Genomic DNA, 20,567 nt, shown 5'->3' on the forward strand with positions numbered 1-20,567 from the left:
TCCTAATATATATACACACACTTATAAATCATGTAAATACAACTTGTTCACTATCTACTTTCCCTACAAAAATTCTTTATCTAGAAAATCGTTAACAATATGCTTTGCCTTTGAGGTTGGAGGCTTTTTAATTGCAAAGGGTAGTGTTATAGGCCTTGATTAACTGAACAAAAAGCTGCGTCTATTTGCAACACAATTGTTATTAGTTACAGCAGCATGATATGATATACATATCCTGGCCATCCATTCCTCCTTGTGTCTAGGAGGTTCTGAGTACAAAAAGGAAACCAAACAGACACTAGTTTATAATATTACTTTCCTGAGTTTAGTAAGAGGAAATGCATTTCGTGCTTATTACCGAATGTCATGTTTAATGTGGTGGGTGTGAGAGCTACATCTAGGAAAAGTAACAAGTCATAATTATGGCTCATCACTTTGCAATCTAATCTGTCAGTCCTCTGTAAGGGATTCATGTGCTCAAAGTTATTCAGCCTGATTATTAGATTGATCTGATTCTTTTATTTCTTGGAGGTAATTCTTATTGCTTTACAGTTTTATGATATTTATTAATGGGGTTGACATCTAAACAAAAGATGAAGTAACAGCAGACGAGCAGCATGAGCTTCTTCTACAAGTTCTAAGTACACTGAACTTCCATTGCTGGGCTCTCAGATTATACTCAAGTTGCAGCAGGTGTAGCAATTGGATATCAATACAATGGGAAAGGTGTTACAACAAAGGTGTGATAACAGAAGGATCAGTACAACAGAAAGGTTCTATAAAGGAAGGGAAGATATTTGCTCAACTGTACCACAGAAGATTGTTAGTTGGCAATGGAAAGCTATGCCAAGGAGGGACCTCCAGAAAGAAACCCTTCCCCAGTGGCAGTCAGCCCTTAAATGAGGTCTAAGTGAGGTGCAGCCAGGCTCCACCCCCTCCCAGCTGCACAGCTGAATTGCCCTCACCTGTGCTCCCAGGGCTGACCAGGTCCTTTCCCCAGGTGCTCAATCAGTGGTTCAGGCCGTGACTCAACAGTTTCCATATAAGCAGATCATCACAGTTTTGCAGGGACAGAGGTGATACTAATTCTAGACAATTCATGCATTTTTCAACTGAGCGATATGGAATAATCATTTTGGTTCAGGCCGACTACTGTGGGTACCATACTAAGATGCCATGTACCTATTATTAGGATAAATACCAAGAAACAACAATGCAAATAGATCTTTACGTCACGTAACTTTATTAATAATGGTCTTGAATCTGTCGCACCTACCGGGTGCCTGTCGTTTTTCACACTCTGCAAGACTTTCTGAAGAATAAACTAGAAAGGCATAAAGTAGATTGAAGCTGCTAAGACACATGTTGGTAGGTGGGTCTGTTTAGGACTTTTTTTTGTTTTTTCTTTTAAACAGAAGTTTCTATGAATGTGTGCCAAAAGACAAAATTAAATACATTGAGAAATACAGTAGAAAGACTATATTTACAGTCAATTATAATGGGCACTGCCAACATATCCAATAACAAAAATAAAACAAAAACTTTTTTCATGTTTCTGTCATGCTTTTTTTTTTTTTTTTTTCCACAGAGATTTTTAAATATGATTTTGTTTTTTAAAAAATACAATAAGGAAATAATTACATTCTTAATATGAGAACATTATCTTACAACACACAGCCTGGGCCAATTCGTTTGAAAATATCTTAAATGAAAGAAACCAAAGATACTAAATTAAGTACTTTCCATCTTAAAAATCAAATTGCCACAATCATCTCATTAAAAAAAAACACATTTGATCCCCCAAGATTATGATGTTTTCTTTAAAAAAAAAATCACCTATTTATTGAAAAAAGAGTTTTTCAAAGCACCCGGTACAGTAACAAGAGTTTGAGGAAGCACAAGTATAACAGTTTCTCAAAAGACATAGAAATGCAATGGTTTAAAATACAAGATTTTTTTCCATTAAAAAAGTCATACTGCTCTATTGCTGACTTTGTCTGGTGATCCTGAAATCATAAAAATGTGGAAAATACAAGCTCTGTTGCTTTTTATATAAATTGCACAGTAACAGTACTATTAAACAAAATGGAACTTATTTCACAGCACTGGATGTGGTCTATCAAGAGGTTATTTCCAGAGTTGTTTTTTGTTGTTGTTGCATCCATTCAAAACCTTGGCTATTATATAGAATAGATCTGTCACTAAAGGATAATTGCAGTGTTACCAATGCACTTATACTTTAGAAACGTACAACAATTACAGTACAGGGTTGGGGGGGGAGAGGGAATGGCTTTAAGGACCCTTTGCAGGAGGACAGGTGAAAGGGGGATGGAAGATACAACACCAACATTGGGTAAGTAAGATTGACTCAAAGAAATTGATTTTGATTACTTTTGATTACTCTGCATTACTTGATGTGGCACCACTTAATGGCGACTGTTACATCCTTGCAAACGTTGACTAGAAGCCTAATTTGCATTATAAATATGTACAGATATAAAATAAATATTTGTTGAAATATACAAATAAATAACTTAATTTGAAATAAAAAGCCTAAATGAACTTACTTTTGCTTCAAATTTATTTCTGCTAAATTATATGGGAACTTGATACTGCTTAGTCCATAGTCATACAGTATGGAATGTGCTCTCCACTTATAGAGTTAATAAGTAAGCAGACCTAAACTAATATAAAACAAAATATATATCCTGGTTTCACAGAAAACCACACTGATATTTGTTTCCTATTATATTTGCATTCTCGTGGCACTTTGTGCAAAGCACGGTCCCAAGAAGCAAAGAGCCTTTTCTAATTTTGAGCCCATTTCTCCTCCGCTAAGGTCAATGAGATCCCTAGCTGCACTTGGGAACAGGATTTAGCCCTTGTATGTGGACTATTATGGACCCACTTTTCAAAAGCACTTGGCATGCATGGTGGCCTGACTAGAGGGAGCTGCCATGATCTGGGACTTTCTGACAACTCAGCACTGGGGCCCCGGGCTTACTGATCCAAACAGCTCCCAGAAACTAAAATTTCTCTGTTGCACCAGGTCAGGAATGAGCTGAATGCTCAGCTAACCACATCAGCTGTCACAACCTGTGTAGGTTTCAGGACTTACATCTCTTCCTAAAGAGAAGAGGCAACCTATAGGCCTGGACCATAAAGAGATTTTCTGTCATTGACACTACATTGCCAGCTTCAGTGAGTTTAATTGGAAGTCCTAACCATCTATCAAGATTCCAGACCTAACTTCTCTGATTATCTCAAAATATGAGTAGCATTTCCATTTTTTTTAATTAGTTTTCTAATCTTCACAGTTGAGGAGAAAAATCTTGAGAACATGATTGAAGGCTCTCCAGAAGCTTAAAAAAAAAACCAAAAAAAAAAACCACAAAGGGAATAAAATCCCCAATTCATTACATGTTGTTTTTTTTCTCTCTGTTTTACGGAAACCTTGAGATTTTGAAGGGCTTCAGCTGGCAATTTAATGCATGTGATTTCACAGGAGTGACACGAACAGAGACAAAGATGAACAGATTTCTATAATGTTACAGGCTAAGATACTATTTCCTAGTAGTCAGACTTCTGTCTTAGAAAATCCCCAATTCTTTGTGAAAATGTTTATAAAAGAGCCTAAAAATTATCATTCTTTTCAGTCCTGTCTTCCTCAAAAATAACAGCTGAGGTCTGAAAAGTTGAAGAAAATGAAGTACAGCAGTCTTCTATAACAATATAGTATTGTTAAACTTGAGTTAAGAAAACAAGACTGACCTCAAAAGCTATTCTGAGTTGCTATTATCAGTTGAGGATTAATTTCAATTACATTTCTGTTTTTAAAAGTATAGAAAAGAAGCTATAACTAAAAATATCTGTTTGCCTTCTAACAAAATCAGAAATGAATCACTGCTAGACAACAAGACTTTTGAAAATGCCTGGTGCCTCAGAATAAAGCTAATGTACTAAAGTGAATTTTCTTCAATGAGTGGCAGCTTTTTATTGCCCAATGACAAAAATGTCTATCTTAAAAAGTATCTGAAAACTCTTCACGGCTGAGTTGTGTTATTTCACTGTCTCTCACTGCCATCGAGGTAGTGGCAGTGATGAACTTCCCACTTCCCAGTCCAAGCAAGTCATGCCATCCATGTGAAGCCATTTCTTCAGTTTTCTTTTGCCACATGGACCGCTAATAGCGACACGACCACTTGGCTCAGCTACCTCTGTGGCATGCAGAGGTCTCCAAAGCAGTGTTACCTGCAAGAGTACTTATCTGAATTGAGTTCACATATATCTTAAATAATGCACCAGTCTTCAGTGCTGTTCCGGCCATCTGATGCAATGCAATTCACATTGCTGGTCTATATTGTTTCAGCAAAGTAAACTTTCAATTGCAACTATATGCCTCTTTTTACTTACTATGGTTGGTTTGCTTTTTGGTTTCCATTTGCGTTACCAGTGAAGCTGGAAATAAAGAGTTACAAGTAATAAAAAGGGGCACATGTAGTTACACAGCAATACAGTAGAGGGAATACAGGCAAATTAGCGCCAAGCTACCATTAACTGAATTATCAAATCTCTTGTGTTGTATCACTTGATACACTGGATGAGTCCTTTGCAGCCTATGTTGTGGTTCATAATAGGTAAGGCCTTTATGGAAAGTTAGTGGTTCTGCTGTACTTATGTTCCATTTTTCATTTCCCATTCCTGGAAGGGGGGAAAAAAAGATATGGAAAATGTTAGAGAAATCAAGATATTTCACTGATGTCTTCAGACCTGCTAAGCCAAAGCCAGCTGAAATTAGTAACAGTTTTTCCACTGACTACTGGATTCAGCAGTTAGTCCTCAAATCTGTTAGAGAATGCTAAAAAGTATGTCTTGATACAGTCAGTTTCCACCCACCACCCCATTCAACTACATGTAGAAACTTTTTTCTAGATTTTTCTACATTACTTATGTGAGAGAGAAGCAAGCATTCAATATCCGTTACAGCTTACACCAAGTGATTGCTATTCTCTTCCATTATTTTACTTTATTTATTCATTTTGTTTTTTTACAGAATTCCTGATAGACAAATTTATATGACCAATATATAAATAAATAAATAAATGAAAATTCAAGTTGATCTATAGCTCATTAAATCTAAGAAATCTCTTTGCTTTTCTATACCTCAGTTTCCCTGCCTCCTAGCTGAGGATAATGAATCTTATCAATCACTGCAAAGCATGCAATCTATAATGCATTCATTCATGTATTCAAAGAAAAGTACTGCTACTGCAATTTCTTATCGTAGAATCATAGAATCCTTAGAGTTAGAGGGGATCTTTAGAGGTCATCCAGTCCAACTCCCCTGCGTCAGGGACATCCACAGCTACATCAGGTTGTCCAGGGCACGATACAACCTCACCTTGAAAGTCTCCAAGGATGGAGCATCCACCACATCTCTGAGCAACATGTGCCAGTGCCTATCCTATATCCAACCTAAATCTCCTCTCTTTAAGCTTGAAGTTATTTCCCTTTGTTCTATCTCCACAGATCCTGCTAAAGAGTGGGTCCCCTTCTTTCCTCTAGCTCCCCCTTAGATACTGAAAGGCTGCTATCAGGTCACTTCAGACCTTTCTCTTCTCCAGGCTGAACAGCCCCAGCCCTCTCAGTCTGTCCTCGTAGAGAGGTATTCCACCACTTAGATAATTTTTGTGGCCCTCCTCTGGATGTTCTCCAACAGCTCCATGTTTCTCCAATACTGAGGACTCCACATCTGGATGCAACACCCCAGGTGAGGCCTCACCAGCACAGAGCAGAGGGGCAGGATCACCTCCCTCACCCTTCTAGCCACACTTCTTTTGATACAGCCCAGGATACGGTTGGCTCTTTTGGGCTGCAAGGGCACATTGCTGGCTCATGTCCAGCTTCCCATCCACAATAACTCGCAGATCTTTTTCAGCAGGGCTGCACTCCATCCTTTCATCCCCCAGCTTGTATTGGTAGTGGATGTTGCCTCAACCCAGGTGCAAGACCTTGTATTTGCATTTTTTGAACCTCATGAGATTCACCTGGTCCCACTGCTCAAGCCTGTGTAGGTCCCTCTAGACCACCCCCCACAGCTTGGTGTCATCAGCAAACTTGCTGAGGATGCACTTGAATCCACTTCTTCTTCTACATAAATGAAAAATCACAGTGAGATTGCTATAGCTAAACACCTCATTAAATCAAACTTGTGGCTATTGATTTGGCTGATAGCTACAGTACTTCCTAATAACACACTGGAGCAGAGGACATAAAGAAGGCTGGGCTCAGCCTATTATATCTATAACGTACCAACTCCCTGAATCACATCCATGCAGAGATCAGGAAATAACGAAGCTCTAAAGGAGTTGAAGTAATCTCTATGGAGCCATCCCACAGCTGCTTGCAGCCAGGAACAGGGGTCTACAAATTCCTCTCCCAGCCATCGACTCTGCAGAGATGTTCTGCAGGCAGCTTGCTAACTTGGCTCTCAAGTTGAATTCCTGAGTTTAATGCTCATTCCACATTATTTAAGAGCTCTAGCGCTCTAGCTGAGAACTTTTATTTATATATGTAAATATCTGTTTCTGCTGTTGAAAGTGGTAAAAGCATTAGTTTGGCTAAACAGCTCCATGATCCTGACACACTATAAAACACAACCAAAAATCACAGTTGGTGGCTTTAGAAATGCAGGAAAAATAAGTTTACTATATATATATGTAATGCTTGGGTGTTGTTTTTTTTTGTTTGTTTTGTTTTGTTTTTTTTTTGTTGTTGTTGTTGTTTTTTCTCCATTTAAAAGGTAATTTTATTAAAGTAGAATACATTTTTAACATTGGATTTAATTTAAATTATGGTAAACCTAAATTTAAAACACAGTACTGATGAACTCTAGATTACTTTTTAAAATGGATGTTAAATATATATTCTATATGTCTCTGCTGCCAAAGCTCTAAAGGAAGTCCTTGGCTGTGCAACTGGGAAGAGAATTTTTTTTAAAGAAGTGTTAAATAAGCCTTGAAAGCAGCAGCTTCTTTTGCAGGTGCAGAAGGAATGTATGTTGGTGTACATTGCTCCTGCAGGTTCAATTCAATGAAAGAATGTTTAAGTCAACACCGACAACCTGACTGGGTGCTGGGAAACCAAGAGACTTTATTTGTTTCTCTAAAACCTGAACATAAGCAAAATGGAAGCTGCTGGCATCCACCAGTACATCAGTTTTGTGAACAAATCGGAAGTAAACGTTGCAGTTTCCTTACAGCCTACCACAATTCCGTCTGATTGCCCCAAAATACACATCTTTTTCTAAAAAAAGAAAAAAAAAAAAAAAAGCACACTAAAAACATAGTAAAAACATAGATGTTACAGGAAAAGCTAAACAAAAAAATCCAGCATCAGAGCAAGGTGCAGTGCTCCAGGGCTGCTGAGCACAACAGTAACAGGAGGGTGGCTGCAAACAAAAGAGTGGCTGGTGACAGGCTCAGCATCCTGGTGCAAGGAAAAGAGTGAAAAGAGAGGCATTCAGTGCATAGTAGAGAGTGAAAAAAAACACCAGTATTTTGAATGCTTATACAACCATAACGTTGGGAGACTTGCCAGCTGCTGAATACACAAGTGTTAGCACGGATGTGAAATCCGTTTCACTCCCACACATTGCACTGACATGCATGCGCAGAGAGCCAAGTTCTGCTCCAAGATACTCACGTGTGACTCCTTTTGTTTAGCCACATCTACAAGGCCTGGGCTCACTCATAACTGCAAAAGGCCAGAAGAATTGAGAGCCAAATTCCACCCTCGCATATGCACATTTAACGCCCACTGAAAGGCGGGTGTGCTGCAGATGCATACCTGATGGCAGGATTTGGCTGCTGCTCCTGGCGAATGGGCTGAGCACAGCTTGGGTTGCGCTGTCTAATTCAGCAAAATTTCATTGTTAATATTTAGTGCATGAGGTTTTCAGGAAGAAGCTGCTAAAGCTGAACTGGATACTTTGAGTTATTTTTCCCATGATGGGAAACACTTAGTAGCTCTATAGCCATTCAGATTAGCCTCATCTTATATTCATGATTCCCTTCCAACAGGACTTGGCCAACCTATTGTGCCACCCAAAGTGCAGTGATACTGAACAGCACGGCAGGACTTTTTCTGTATGGTATAAGCTGAACATAAAAATGAAATAGAGCTGTAAAGTATTCGTTACACCAACACTGTTCAGGTTTTTATAGGTTTCTCCAGATCTAAAGATTAAACGTGCCTGATCAGTCCGTAGCACTTGTGAAACAAATCCATGCTGGTTTTTGTCAGGACTGTACTCTAACTGCTAGATACATTTCCCCAGTAATGCTGTGCTAACAATGCAAATCTAAAACAAAATGTGTAGTTAGAGATGATATCTTAATGAGACAAATTTATAGCATAACTGGAGTTCAAAGATAAGCTTTAAAGTGCACGAATTCTTCTCCAAGTTTGAAACAGAAACATCAAAGTTAATAAGAATTGAAACAAATCACTCCCAGTTTAATTATTCTTAGTTGAATGTAAATGAACCAGGCCAACTGACATAAAAGGCTACTGATGCCTATGGCAAAGAGGGAGAAAGCTGTGGAAGGCTGGTGGAAATGCACTCACATAAAGTACAGCAGGAAAATTAATTCACTGCAATACTGAGAGCCTAATGGCAGCTGGAAGAGACATGGGAGACAATAAGATGGGTCATGGAACCAAATAATCTCTTGAGCTGATGATTTTTTATTATCTAGAACATTTAAGTGCCAGACTTATGCTCAGATAATGTAAATATGTTTTATTAATGAAGACCGTGACTGCAACTATCTTGAATAATGTTTTATTACTTTGCAAAAAGAAAGGGATGGCACAGAAACAACTGTCTATGATTATTATTACTTATAATTACAATTAGTAGAAGTGAACTGCCCAAACAACAAAGTGTGAGGCAGTGCTACTACAGTCATCTTTACTTATGTGCTGCCCACATGCTTATGATCTATTGTAAATGTAGCCCACAACAATGGTCATTCAAATCTCACTGAATATAAAGCATAAAAATTAAAAAATCTTTAACAGTACAACAGGAATGCAAACCTCAGCCTGGTACGTGTTGAATTAAATTAAACTGGTTTCGACTTTAAATGCATTTTAAGAGTAGGTAAATTGCACAATGCATTTCTAATTACTATAGTGCAGAATCTGTTCTTGTGCAGCTGGCAAAGATCAGCCCTGATATTGTGTTCCCTCAGAACTGTGAGCTCTCAGCCACATTTCAGCAATGCAGCTTAGTGTAACTTAATGAATTATGGATGGACTATCTACTCCACACACCACTTTCCTTGCAAATTAAACTTCGAAAGGAACAAAGAGAGAAGTGGAATTAAATTTGCCCAATTAAGTATGTCAATTAATCTACAAATCCTTTCCCCAAATCACCCCTGTCTTGAGGACAGCATTTATAAAGTATATATGGAGTAATCTTGATATGGCACTGCCACTTCTGAAAGCTAAATTTCACCCACAGAAAAAGAGCCAGTATTTCCCTTTCTCTCTCTCTCTCATCTCTCCATGAGTAAGCATGATTTATTATTATTTTTTAAAGTAAGTAAGAGGAAGGACAGAGAAAGAAAACCATACATAAGTATTCTCACCTTTGCTTTTCTAAGTACGTGCCCCCGACATGGAGAATTATTTGATGAGGGAGGTCGCTTCAGAGCTGCTGCACTGTTCACAGGTATTGAGCACTCAGTGTCACTGGTATCACAACTGGAGATTGGAGAGTTTTCCAAAGTTCGGTGCTTGAAAATTGGAGACTAAGAAAGAGTGAAAACCCTGCATTGAGTTACCTCCAATTAGTCACATATGCAATATTGCTTAGACTTAGAAATGCAGAAACTACTTTTAAAGAAATTGTATTCATGATGATGATGAATAAATAAAAAAGGAGTTAGAACAAAAATAGAGTGTATATTCTCTGATGAAAGTTCATTTTCTGTAATAAAACAACAATGGGCAACAGGGAGGGTTGGACACATGCCTCCTTAATCTCTGTGGTACAGAAACCCATCTGCTTCAGCCAGGATACCATACTCCATCACCAATGTGTAGGATGCAGTCATTGCAAGGGGTGACAGTGTGACCAAAACAAGTAGGTCTCAGACACTGCATGATGGCATGGTGCATCTGAATCTCTTCTTCAGAATGAGAAATGTCTCGGTTTATGCTCCTGCAACCCCTGAGGACAAGGGGGAGTCTGCTTTTGTGTGTTATCCTAACACTGCATATATACGACTTGTGATTCCCTTCTACTTGTTCACCATTGCTCTAGAAAATATACCATACGGAGATGAAGAATAAAAGTAATGCAGATAAAAAAACAACAATTTTATTCTTACTTCATGTGCTTAATAAACCTTTTGAAAACTCTGACTTCCCACTTATTTTAATGCAGCCTTCCTAGCCTGTATTCTTGGGATCTGCATACCTGTGGGCTTGATGTTCCTGACTTGGGCTCAATAGCCAAGCCCAGTGTGATGCCACCAGCCAGGGCTTTCTTAAGGCTCTCCTTCACCTCAGTCAGTTCTAGCTCCAGGTTTACACGCTCAGCTTCTTTCGCCTTACATTCCTCTTCCAGCTTCTTTAACTTGTCTTCAAGAATCACTTGGGTCTTCCTGCCTGTAATCCACAGTGATGTTATTTCAACAGGAAGTTTTAATTGACACTTCTGCAAAAATTATTTTCTTTCTTTTTTTTTTTCTTTTCTTTTTTTTTTTTTTAAGATCACTGACTTCACAAGAATGTTGCTTAATTTGCAAAATACATTTATCATGTAAAAGTTTAGCAACGGGAACCAAATGCATTCTTTCAGGCTCCTTCCCCAGATTTGAAGTCTACTTGCAAATCAATGCTATTGCTGTTTTTCCATGTAATGAAAACATAATTAGCTAGCCACAATAAAATTATTTCCATATTATACTTGCCTTACATATGCAACATTAACATTTCATAGATGTGTGTATATATGTATACACACATTCATACACAATTTGTGTATGTATAAAAAACAAATACAGATATTACAGACTATAATTTAACACCAAGACCAAATTTCATCTCGTCATCACAGAATGCCAGGCTGCTTGGATAATCAGATCTACCACAGGCAGGACTGAGCACAAAAAAGCACCTCATACCAGCATTGACTTCAATGGCAGCACGTAGATCTTTCCTCTCTTTTCGGAGCTGGGCCAGCCTATTCCGCAGCGCTTCTTTCCTCTTCAGCAGTTCCTCTTCTTTGCCCTGTAACCTCTTTGCATCAGCCTCCACACGATTCTTGCCATATTTGTACTGTTCTGCATCTGTATATATTAGATGGTAATTATTTATTTGATCCAGTAGGACCTTGTCTGCTCCCATTTAAACTTTGGTCATAGGTTAAAATGGTAGATACAAAAAACTTAACCCTCCTCAATTTAACTTTGGGCCTTTGCAGAATAGATGTGTGTGAGTGTACATGTGCTTCCTCAGCTGTTCAGACAGCTCAGTGCCTTAATGACTTATTTCAACTAAAATTAAAATCCAAAACTATACCCTGGAACTGAACATCACGTGATGCACTTCATGTTTGGAGGACACCCATCTTCCACTTGCTTTTTCTGAAGTTATATGATTCCTGCTGAGCTCTGAAGCACTGCTAAAGAAATACTATAGGATGGACAGTTTAATCTCTAGGTTTTATTACAATGTTTTTTAAAAACGCCTTGACCTTCTTTTTAGTTCAGAGCAAGGAAAGAAGGCTTCTATTTATCTCAGAACTCTTGATTTTTAATTTGAAGTGGTCAAAGGAAAAACTACAAAACTACACTTGCCCTTTTTGCCTAGCTTCCATTTCTATTTCTAGTACCGAAAGCACACATCTTTTCTCACCTGACTGAACAGAATGACATTCTCATTTTATTTGATACTTACGAGCTTGCTTTCTTTCTTTCCTTCTTTTCTTTTCTTTCTTTCTTTCTTTTTTTTTTTTTTTCTTTTTCTTTTATTTTCCCGTAGAAATGCTTTCTTTTCCTGGCTCATATATATGTGTTCTAATTTATTTCAGAGACACTTTTATACCTCTGCTCCTGTTGCAACTCAAAGGAAATAAGTCACCCCACAGATCAGCTTGTCTGCATATCTGAAGGCCATCCATTATACTTAAACCATTCCTGACAAACAGCTGCCTAACCAGTTTAAGTCAGTCTTTGGTAACTGAGATGTCTTTTCTCCAGCAATCTACTCCAGTGTCAACTGACTTCTGTAGTTGGAAAGACACAATTTTTTTATCCTAAAACCTAACTCTATTTTTTTATGTTACCATTTAAATCCACGAGTCCTTAAAAATTTACCAAGGACTCAGAAAATCACATTCAATCCTTCACTAGCAGAAGCCGAATTTTGGAATCCATATCTTAATAATTACAACTATAGCTCTTTGTTATCTTTTCTTCTTTATGGAAAACTATCTCTGTTAGGACTGCTTTTAATTAATAAAAATTTGAGGGTTGGAAATTTGACAAGTCTTTTTATATCTTCATTTCTTCCTATAAAATTTCTTTCCTGAACCTCAATCTCAGAAAGGATGTACTCATATTACCTACAGGCAATCCATCTGCCCAGAGGAATCCATATTCTGAACTTGCTGCTTATGGTCTGAAATCTCATCTCTCTAAGGAAGCTTTTGAGCTGCACATTTGTTTTCATTATTTTGTTATATCTTTTTCATTAGAGATAAGAGTAATTCTTCTTATGGGCACCGCTATTTTCTCATGACTTTCCTAGCTTCTCTGTCTACTCTTCCCACAGGAATACAAAATTACCCTCTGCTCCAAATGAGGAATCATTACTAATTTTTTTTCCTTCTGCTCTCATGGGTTTTTGCAGCCACAGAGATATATTTATCATTCTTCACATTACAACCTTTTATCTCATGGCATGGCTGGAGTAATAATGATTCACTAATGCACAGAATATCTCCTATTCAGTGTTGTGGTGGGTATCTCCTTCCCGGTCTCTCAGATACTGAAGAACTATAGTGGCTCTTCATCTTGTATACCAAGAAGACAGCTGTTTTGGGCACCCCCATAATTCCATTCACAGTGGTAGCAGTGAGCAGATATACTTACTGGATGCTGTGCGCTTCACACATGACACTGATTCAGGTTTCTTCGGTTGGTTATTTAATGTTCTCACTTTTCCAGTGACCCCATTAGCAGTTGCAGGAGGTTTCTTGCCTTTAAACTGTTTAAAAACAAAAGTATAAATGGGCCTCAGCCACTCTTGTGCCACTTACATGGCAGTCATCCCTTCATCAAGGGCAAATCTTGACACAAAGCTGCCTGCTCAGAGAGCCTTAATAGACTGCATTGATCCAGCTGGAGACAAAGCATTCTCCAGGGATTTGGTCTCTGAGAACAGCCTGCTCAACACAATCCCAGAAGGGAAATCACCAGGAATCACAAATTAATAAGGGGATGAACACCTCGTTTCAAGTGGCATTGTGGTTTCCAAATTATTTGAATGTCAGGCATTTACTATATTAATATAGCCACTGTGAGGCAGAATAGTTGTGCCTTGTAATAATTTCATACAGTAAAGATTCCTGAAACACAGCTTTTTCAACATTGATTGCCCTCAGAAAGATTCAACATGGTTTGCCACAACAAAAATTCAACACTTTTTAATTAACTATGTATGTACATATATACATATACTATATCAGTAAATGGTACATGTGTTTTTGTTTCAAAATGATTCAGTTGCTACACATTTTTGAATGTTAAGAGTTAATACATTATTTTCTATTCTATGACTGCAAGCTTCTAAAAAATTTTCTTATTAAAAAAAATGAACCCAGGATAAAAAAGGATAAAAAACACTGTGCTGCCAACTCCTCACATTTCCACCTAGAATGTGTTAGCCAAGCACATCTGTGCCTTGACATCTTGATCAGCTCCTTCAAAAACCTTTAGAGGACTCAAAAGGAAGTGGAATGAGATGCCTGATGCAGCAGACCAAGGTCAGGAAGAAAATAACAGGCAGTAATTTATGTACAATGCATATTATATAATTTAGTATATATAATGTGAATATATATATAATGTGAATATATATATATATTCACATTATACATAGTCATAGCATATATAATATATAGCTTAACCATTCCAGATATGTAAACTTGCTGTCACAACAAAGTCATATTTCACTTTCAATGCTACTTCTTTTTCTTTTTAATTTTGAAGTCACAACTTCATGCCAAGGAGATAGAAGGAATCTACATATGTGTTAAGCATGGAAGGCCACATCTATCTTCTTGGTACTACCTACAATCTGCAAATCATCAAGAGCTCATGGGGAAAGCCTTGCCCACATGCCACTTGGCAAAACTGATTCATTGGCAGTAGGCTGGTGGCTGAGCCGCAAGCACTTCAGTGCCCAGACTGACTGAAATAGCCCAACGTCCTTAATATAACCATCAGATAAACAGAACAGCCAAAAAAAAAAAAAAAAAAAAAAAAAAGTGTTGTCAAGTATTAAAAGTACAGTACCTGCGAGACAGATCCCCTCCCCACAGCAGAGGTATTAGTGACAGACTGAGCAGAAGACAGATTGGATGAGACAGGGTGTTTGTAATGGTTAGAGGAGAGTTTGTCAGTAGATAACCTATTGGTTTTCCTGTCAGCTGGCGGATAGCGCGCAAAGATTTTTGGAGACGGCAAGTTATCGTACAGGCCTGCGTTATCATAAAGCATTTCTTCTCCCATGTTCCTGCTACGAGAAGAAGGAAAGCCATCTTCTGGTTCCCACTGCAATACACACACTTTGGCAGTTAGTAAACAATACACCATGCAGAACCTGAGTGAAATTAAAACATTAGTAAGATTTCTGACCATAGCAAGCCCTCCACATTTGGCAAGCTTATGCTTACTGCGTATACTTGAAGCTAACTACTCAGAAAGGTGGAAGAAGACACAGCATGGAAAAGAAGCATTGCATTATATGGCTCATAGCCTTTGCATTTTCTATTGCAAGAGCAAGCTGATGTTATCCTATTACCCTTCCTACTCACAGACTGTATCATCGGTTGTTAACTCAGCATTGAGGGTGCACAAGGAGAATGTGTTAACAGGGGGACCCTCATGGGCTGCACAGATGAATCTGTGGGATTAGATCTGGTACATAAATTGTTATAATGCCTAACAGCTAGCAAACAGCTAGGCCAAAAGGGTTTATTTCCTTTTTTTTTAATTTTTTTTTTTTTTTTTTTTTAGGCTATATGTCTTTGCAGTGAATACCAGCTGCTGGTATGCCAGTATTACATTCTCTTTGCTGGAAGATTATCATTCTGAGCTAACTATCTAAAATAACTACAGGCCACTTCCTTTTCTTTTTTTTCTTTTTCTTTTTTTTTTTCCCCTCTTTTTCTTTCAGAAAAATGGAAAGCTCAACAATACTCCAATGATTCATTCAATTAATCTTAAAAGAAACCATGGGCCTGGTTGCCAAATATCCTTCCTTAATCCATCCTGGCTGTGGCAGTATGCTACTCACACAAAGGCTTGAGCTCATCCAAGAACTGCATACACACAGACTACTTGCCCCACATGCTGTTGCATGCAGTTCACAAAAGGTTTTTTTTCCTCTAACATCTTTCTGACATTACTAAAAAATGATGGAGGACTTTGCTTGCAGTTCTCTTAGCACTTGGAAACAATGAATTTTTCTGATCTCAGCCTTAGTGGGGGCGTTTATGAAACAGCCCAAATTAAAAGCTGCCACGAGCTGTATCTGCCCTGTAAATTGTCAGGATCACATATCACTAAGGGTAAATATCCATTATGCATTAGCACCTATTCCACAGCTGACTGTGATCAGCTCTGTGTATTATGCGGACAGAATCAACCCCTGTGATTCTCCTTTGGGATGTGCAATACCTGCTCTCATGGGGAGCACAGCCTCTGGGACAGAAAAATGTTCTGTATGTATTTTAACAGACACCAAAATACACCTGGTGTAACTGAGTACTTAGTTTTACCAGCTTCGGTGTGATCTGAAAAATATCCCCTTGAGTCAGTATTATATTCAAGGACTTGGCAACAAATCGTCAACAGGCAACTGCTTTCTAAATGCATGTTGGCTCACGTGCAGGTTAATGTAAGCAATATGTCCCACACCCCTAATACCCTATAGGTGTGAGGGAAGTTTGCAGTCCCCAGTCTGAAAAATAGGACTTCATTTGGAAACTGCCCAGTGGGCCTTTTTAGATAATATAATTTTCAGATGTCCATGCATTGAACACATGCAAACCATTTGTTCTGTGTAAATTCAATTCTTACCGATCCATTTATGCAGGGAACATCATCGTAATGAAGTGCCATTCCACTCGGACATGCATAGCCATTGGCAGTGCTTCCCCGATATGGATTTGTGGATATAACTCGCCTGTTCATAAAACTGAATAGAACAAAATAAGAATAATAAAATACAGCACTTGAACCCAAGTCTAAATAATGATTCTGTGGTACATTCCCTGTGTCAGATTCTGTAGCCTGGAAGCACGTATATTCTCATTTTCTGCAGTAACGCTGTGGACAGCTTTGCTTCTTTTGCTACTCTTATGTTGCTGCTAGCAGCCAATATTACACCATGTGTTTCCATACTGTATTCTTAGAGAAAGGATAAGACTGTGAAAGCCAGGATGGCAACAGCTGTAACTGATCTTTGGCACGTTTACATGGGAACCTGCTGATCTATGTTATAAACCAACTTGCCAGTGTCCCATAAACATTCCCTTGTTGTCTGCATGTATGAGAAGCAGGTGTTTCTGAGTGCACACATGGTCAGGGGGATGCAAACTGGGAATCTGGAGGAGCAATAATCAAGCCTAGCAAAAAACTGAAAAACAGAAAAAGCTGGAACTCTGATAAAACATAAGGCAGCACATCCACGAAAATCTGATAACCATTTCTTCCCCAAATTCTGGGGATTTTTCATGTCCATGTCAGAACTTTTGGCTGTGTGGAGTTAGTACAATGGCAACATGCTTCCTAGCTCTCCACCTGTGCAACTGTGCGTACAAATACTCCCTATTCTCATTATCTCTGTGTTTCACATAGTGGATATGAGCTCTCTGAAAGCTTCAAAAGGGACAGGTAATTTTGCTTTTGTTTGCTCTCCTCAGAACCAATACCGTTGCCTCTTCTTCTGGAATTCTGAAGAATACATGCATAGTATCACAGACTACAATGGGATTTGTGTTCAGAGCAAAGATCTAAAAATGCAGAAACTGGAAGATTCAAGCCCAAAGGCTGTAACAACCTCAAGGGTTAGTTTTCTTTCCTAGCAAGCTCTGAAACTAAATGAGGTATAGAGTGAGATCCCAAATAATTCCTATAGATTCAGGTATATGTGAAAGGGAACACAAAGCTTTCTATCTCAAACAATGGGACTATTCAGGCTCTGTGCTGATATTCATAAAATATGACAAAGCCCTGCTAAAGCTGAGAGGGTCTTCTGTAGTGCTGGCCAGTGCTCAGGAATTCTGTGGTTTTAACATTTGCTTTCTTTTGGCTTTGAAATAACATCTAGTCCATTGAAATAGTTATTCTGAAGGAGACAGACCTGATCCAGCAATGGCTCACCTGAGCCACAGGGGAGCCAAGCTTGCAGGAGGGATGAACTTGCCCAGTTGAGCGTGAGCCCTATAGATCTGCCTCAGCCTCAGTAACTGGTGGACTAACCACTAGCCAGAAGCTTTTCTTTTTTAAAACAAACAAACAATAAAAAGCCTAAGATGATGCCATGATAACAATGGCTTTATCTCATACTTCATTGGACATTATTAAAGTGATGCATCTGTCTACTGCTTCTCTTAATGAATAACACTACTCAACTGTTTTTGGTTAGCCTGAAGGACTACATTTGGAGCTGCTATTGTGTTTCTGCTTATTTAAGTAGCTTCACTGACAGCAATGCATATTATACACATCTGAAGACTGTGATATTCAAAAACAACCTCTGATGCACCTGCCATAACTGTTTCCATCAGCAAAAGAAACTAAAGTTTATCTAAGTATCTGTAAACACTTCATGCACTGAGCCTCATTAAATTAGTTTATAGATGCATCCACATAAGTTAATTGCATGTTGAATCTGCTAGATGGGAAAGCCAATGGGGAAAACTGCTTGGAAATAATTTTCATTCAGCCTTTCCTAGAAGCCTAATCATTCACATACAAAAAATTGATGAGATAATTAATGAAGAACCAATTAACTGGCAGAGCACCAGTAACAGGAAATATCTGAAGTGACTGAATGTTCACCAAAGCTTAAACGACAACCACAGTTAACTTGGAATATGGATATTCATGCTAAAAAGGGTGGCAATAATATTTTAATATCATTGTCATTTTTCCTCTTTTTCTAGGAATAGTTGAACATCAGCACATGGCAACTCTACTTGCTTGTTGAGAAGCTCTTACAGTCTTTTAAAGATACCCAATGAATTTTAACTAATTTTTAATAGGGGAATTTTGCTATTTTGCAAGTTGTTTGACATTCCTTTATAACATGTGGTCTAGTTGCATATGTTTTTTTCACTTGGCTCCAATTAATATCACATTTGTTCAGAAAAGGAAAGACAAGCTGTGTTTGGGGGGGAAAGATTTCCATTCTGTTTCTTTCTTAAATGTGGTTATTGTGAGATGCTGACTGAAGCAAAAACACATCAACACAGGATACACTTTTTGAACTCTATTAACTTCAAAACAAAGATTAACATATGTCTATAAGCAAAGTGCATTTTGATTCTATCAAAACTATTTGATTTTCACAGAACTGGGATTGTGGTCACAGAATCACAGAATCACCAAAGTTGGAAAGGACCTAAAAGATCGTTCAGTCCAACCATTCGCCTATTACCAATAGCTCCCACTAAACCATGTCCCTCAACACAAGTGGTAACACAGAGTCACTTTGATTTCCATCTAACGACATTCAAGATAGATCCTGAATGAAGCTGGGCATTTTCTCTTGCTCTGGCTCTCTTAACAAATAGCTAGTGAAAGAGTTTTCTTTAGGAAAACTCTGAAGCCTTTTCCTTTTTTTGGCGTTGTTAATCTTTTATGACAGGCAGATGAAGTGTGATTCTCTAATGTATTGTTACGCAAATTTTACATTGCTTGAATTCATAGAGAGTCTCATTTGGCTGAGATGAGGGATGACACCTCTCCAAACTGTCTTGTCAGGCCACTTGCCTTCTGACCGCAGCAAACCACAGGGTACATCTGCAGCAGGAGATCTATTGTGGCCCAATCATTCCATCATTCCCATTTCTAAACAGTCTCATCAAGCCCAGGAAGAACGAGAGTCTCTTCCCACTGAAGATTGCTTTAGTGATAAAATTCATTTCCACACGTAAATTGCTGTATATACAAAGTATGTGTTACTTGTCTAAAAATAGGATTCGTGATGAAGGACTGATTTGCATTTTAAACAATATTTCTGTGCTGCACCCAAGAGTGCTTCCCAATTTCTACCTTCACAATTATGAACTATAAATAAACAGAACTGGCTTGATGCAGTTCTTAATTAATCAAAAAAGGACATGAGATGGAAACAGTGAGAAGGTGACTCACAGTTAAATTTGATGCATTCTGTTAGTGATTCTGTTAAGACACAAATATTATATGGTGAATAAGAAAATGATTGCAAACTATGTACCCATGTATTTATCTACTTTTTAGCATGTTTGCCCTTTTCCAGGGTTAATTCTAAGTCTTCAATCAAAATACAGCGGTTAATATGGAGACTAACTTAAAAATGAGTCAAGACATGAATAAAGTTGGCTGGTGTCTGCATTTAACAGAGTTTTAGCAAAATGCCAACAAGAAGATCTACACATCTACCATAATACAACACTGAGACACTTCAGGATTTCAAAATCTGGCACAGGCTGAGGGGATTTGATAAGCTCTCTTGGCACCAGATTTAATGTGCAGATATAAATTCTCATAGTACTGAAAACAACCACGTAGCCGAATGCCTCTCACCAGAAGGTCTGTTTTGCAGCCTGGATGACGCTTGCTGTCATTTCCACATCGATGTAGTCATAGTGCAGAGCTCCGGGGTCTGTTGAAGATCCTGTTTCTGCAAGCAACATCCCTATCCATCTGCCCATGTCTTCAGAGGAGGATGCCTGTAAGGAGAGTGCAAAACCATATGTCAAGTCTTTAGTCCACCACTAAAGTGAGGTAGTCATAGCATTGTTTCAAAATGCAGCATTCTTCTTGGCTGACCATATTATACAAGAGGCTCTGGTTTCTTTCTGCTGAAGTCAGAAAACCCAGGATTTGTCATTAAATCTGCTTTGCTAGAAGGACTGCACTTTAAGTAAGCCACGTGCTCATCAGCTATGATGTAATGCAAAGTGGGCAATCTCGACAGAAGAAATAAAAATAATCATTTAAGGCTAGTGGATTTAGATTCAAGTCATGTTTATTTTAGACTTCAGAAAATTG

The 20,567-nt window shown here is 38.3% G+C and overlaps 1 protein-coding gene across 12 annotated transcripts in view; it reads right to left on the reverse strand.

Annotated features, from left to right (window-relative positions):
• Positions 1-1,220: 1,220 nt before the first annotated feature.
• The window catches only part of AFAP1 (actin filament associated protein 1), a 107,785-nt gene continuing 88,438 nt past the window's right edge, over positions 1,221-20,567 (reverse strand). For 3 of the 12 annotated variants that reach the window (XM_015862712.3, XM_015862713.3, XM_085547401.1), the window contains 9 exons: positions 20,100-20,245; positions 16,386-16,503; positions 14,598-14,855; positions 13,173-13,287; positions 11,202-11,366; positions 10,493-10,683; positions 9,660-9,821; positions 7,705-7,911; positions 4,562-4,701 (listed from right to left, as the gene is read on the reverse strand). In XM_015862712.3, the coding sequence (XP_015718198.2) occupies positions 7,750-7,911; positions 9,660-9,821; positions 10,493-10,683; positions 11,202-11,366; positions 13,173-13,287; positions 14,598-14,855; positions 16,386-16,503; positions 20,100-20,245 (1,317 nt within the window). In that variant the 3' untranslated portion in view covers positions 4,562-4,701; positions 7,705-7,749. Of the gene's footprint in view, positions 4,702-7,128; positions 7,306-7,704; positions 7,912-9,659; positions 9,822-10,492; positions 10,684-11,201; positions 11,367-13,172; positions 13,288-14,597; positions 14,856-16,385; positions 16,504-20,099; positions 20,246-20,567 lie in introns of those variants that run through there. The other 9 variants (XM_015862716.3, XM_085547403.1, XM_015862718.3 and 6 more) reach the window with 7 other exon arrangements.

The sequence above is a fragment of the Coturnix japonica genome, chromosome 4 (assembly GCF_054131305.1).
Source record: "Coturnix japonica strain WE chromosome 4, WE-NBRP24, whole genome shotgun sequence".
Lineage (NCBI taxonomy): Eukaryota > Metazoa > Chordata > Aves > Galliformes > Phasianidae > Coturnix > Coturnix japonica.